At 39.0% G+C, this 3,128-nt stretch overlaps 1 protein-coding gene across 1 annotated transcript; it reads left to right on the top strand.

Annotated features, from left to right (window-relative positions):
• Positions 1–253: 253 nt before the first annotated feature.
• LOC108568650 (protein pelota) lies at positions 254–2,054 on the top strand. Its single transcript, XM_017929861.1, has 5 exons — positions 254–436; positions 651–1,372; positions 1,494–1,686; positions 1,755–1,861; positions 1,935–2,054. The coding sequence occupies exons 1-5, from the start codon at positions 396–398 to the stop codon at positions 2,027–2,029; spliced, it is 1,158 nt and encodes a 385-aa protein (XP_017785350.1). The 5' UTR covers positions 254–395; the 3' UTR covers positions 2,030–2,054.
• The last annotated feature ends 1,074 nt before the right edge of the window (positions 2,055–3,128 follow it).

The raw sequence follows: 3,128 nt of genomic DNA on the forward strand, positions 1-3,128 counted from the left end.
TTTTAGGCTCGTTCGAAAGGTGAGACAATCAGCTTTCATACGAGTGGTCGATGATGTAATTATCTTAAGGGGTTGTCGAGAAATTCACGAAAAACTACAAAAAATGGAAAAAAACGTCGTTTCTCTGTTATGTAATGAACATTACGTAACTTTACGCTGCGGGTGTCGCGAAGCACAGTTTGGGAAACTCTGCATTAACTTACAAAAACTAACATTGAATTTTCGAACATGTGACGTTTCGATGTAGCGAAAATTCGACCTGAAGTTGCCTTCAATCGTGGTGGTGGGAGACAGAAAATTGAAGATTGAAGAAGAGAACTGTCAAGCGTATAGATTATGACGTACCAGTGCAGATTTTATTTGTGTTTAGAAGAGTTTAGAAAGCTAACGTCGAAATGAAGCTGGTTCATAAATATGTGGATCGCGATGGCAAAGGGTGAGAATGGTTTTTGTTTTGTTCTTGTTTGTGGGTGGTTCATGTTCGAGGTTATGTCTTTAACATTGAACACTTGCATGAGCCACCTGTGATCAACATGTACTTTGTATTATTGTTCGAAGAGATTTGTCATCGCAGCACGATTGGTTGATCTCAACTCGTTTGACTTGGTTGTCAAATTGGTGAATATGTTTTATCTCGATTGTTGTTGTAGGGATATGAGTTTTATACCTGAGGAGATGGATGATATTTGGCACGCATACAATTTGATAACAGAAGGTGATGTGGTGCGAGCTTCGACTGTTCGAAAGGTGAATTTGGAGTCGAGCACTGGATCGGGTACGACGTTCCGTACAAGGACCACTCTTACTGTATCAGTGGAGAGCATCGATTATGATGCGCAAGGGTGCAAGCTGCGTGTGAAGGGGCGCAACATGGAAGAGAACGAGTACGTGAAAATGGGATGTTACCATACGCTCGATTTGGTGCTGAACAGGAAGTTTACGTTGATGAAAATGCATTGGGATTCTGTGGCGTTGGAGAGGGTGGAGATAGCCTGCAATCCTACACAGAGTGCCGATGTTGCAGCTGTGATCATGCAGGAGGGATTGGCGTTTGTCTGTCTGATCACCTCGAACATGACTTTGATGAGGACCAAAATCGATGTGAGCATCCCGAGGAAGAGGAAAGGCTTTGTGCAGCAATACGAGAAGGGAATCTCAAAGTTCTACGATACCATCATTCAGGCCATCCTCAGGCACGTCAATTTCGATGTGGTCAAATGTGTGCTGGTCGCATCGCCCGGTTTCGTGAAGGATCAATTTCACGAGTACATGATCCAGCAGGCGATCAAAACGGACAACAAGGTGATTTTAGATAATAAAGCGAAGTTCATGCTGATACATTCGACAACCGGCTTCAAACATTCTCTGCAAGGTGAGTGTCACAACTGTTGCTACGTAATTTCCAAGCTGTTGCTACGTAATTTCCAAGCTGTTGCTACGTAATTTCCAAGCTGTTGCTACGTAACGTATTACCGATTGTTTTTTTGTTTCAGATGTTCTTCAGGATCCTGCCGTGGTCAACAAAATCGCCGACACGAAGGCCGCCGGTGAAGTGAAAGCCTTGGAGCAGTTCTACACGACGCTTCAATGCGAACCGGCCAAAGCCTTCTACGGCAAGAAACACATCGAGGCGGCCAACGAGTCTCAGGCCATCGAAACTCTCTTAATCTCCGACAGTCTATTCAGGTATAAACTATTGTTTACACAGATAAATCAAGTGAAAGATATTAACTAAAATTGTAAATTAATTTCAGATCTCAGGATGTCAATTTGCGAAAGGAATACGTGAAGATCGTAGATAGCGTGCGTGAATCGGGTGGAGACGTCAAGATATTCTCCTCGTTGCACCCGTCCGGAGAACGTGAGTTAATCCAGCGTTTCTTAACCTTTTTTTTTTGTTTGTTGTTGAAAATATTTTCGTTTTTTTTTTTTAGGTTTGGAACAGTTGACTGGATTGGCTGCAATATTGAGGTTTCCGATGCCCGAGTTGGATGAGGACGATGAGGAGGATAGCGAAACCGAAGAATAGGCGAATTAAATTTATATATATATAATTATATCTATTTGTACATTTATATGCAAAAATTATGTTTCATTATTTTACAAATTTCTTATACATTATATCTTTATTTTTTTTAATTGCTGCTATTATTATTATTATTATTCTTATTTTGTTTTTATTTTTAAAATACTAATGTTATTGTTTTAGTTTATATTTCTTCGTTCTGTCGTGCTGAAAAACGTTTTCCTTTTATATTGAATGTTTATATTTATTATAATATATTATTATATAAGTGAATTACAACCTTCGTTGCTTACTTTTACGTAGTTTGAAAGATTATTTTTCAATTTCTTAAGCTCATAGCAGGCGACTCGGCAACAGCACGAAGATACCAGTGGTCTCATTGGAAAGGTGAGACAATCAGCTTTCATACGAGTGGTCGGTGATGTAATTATCTTAAGGGGTTGTCGAGAAATTCACGAAAAACTGAAAAAAAAACCGAAAAAACGTCGTTTCTGTGTTATGTAATGAACATTACGAAACTTTTGTTACATAAAAACTTGCGTTACGTTTGCGTGCATCTGAATATGCAATAAAATCATAAAAAAGTTTATTACTTTTCGAGTTATTATCGAAAAACTGAAAACATCCATTTTTTGACAAATTCAATTCACCATTTTTCCAATTTCTACAGCTCATAGCAGGCGACTCGGCGGCAGTACTAAGATGGTTGTAGGCTCGTTGGAAAGGTGAGACAATCAGCTTTCATACCAGTGGTCGATGATGTAATTATCTTGAGGGGTTGTCGAGTAATTCACGAAAAACTACAAAAAAATGGAAAAACGTCGTTTTTCTGTTACGTAACGAACATTAAGTAACTTTTGTTACATAAAAGTTGCGTAACGCTTGCGTGCATCTGATTATGCAATAAAATCATAAAAAAGTTTATTACTTTTCGAGTTATTATCGAAAAACTGATAACATCCATTTTTTGACAAATTCAATTCACCATTTTTCCACTTTCTACAGCTTATAGCAGGCGACTCGGCGGCAGTACGAAGATGCCAGTAGGCTCGTTGGATAGGTGAGACAATCAGCTTTCATACGAGTGGTCGGTGATGTAATT

The sequence above is a fragment of the Nicrophorus vespilloides genome, unplaced genomic scaffold, assembly GCF_001412225.1.
Source record: "Nicrophorus vespilloides isolate i.1.1-1 unplaced genomic scaffold, Nicve_v1.0, whole genome shotgun sequence".
Taxonomy (NCBI): domain Eukaryota; kingdom Metazoa; phylum Arthropoda; class Insecta; order Coleoptera; family Silphidae; genus Nicrophorus; species Nicrophorus vespilloides.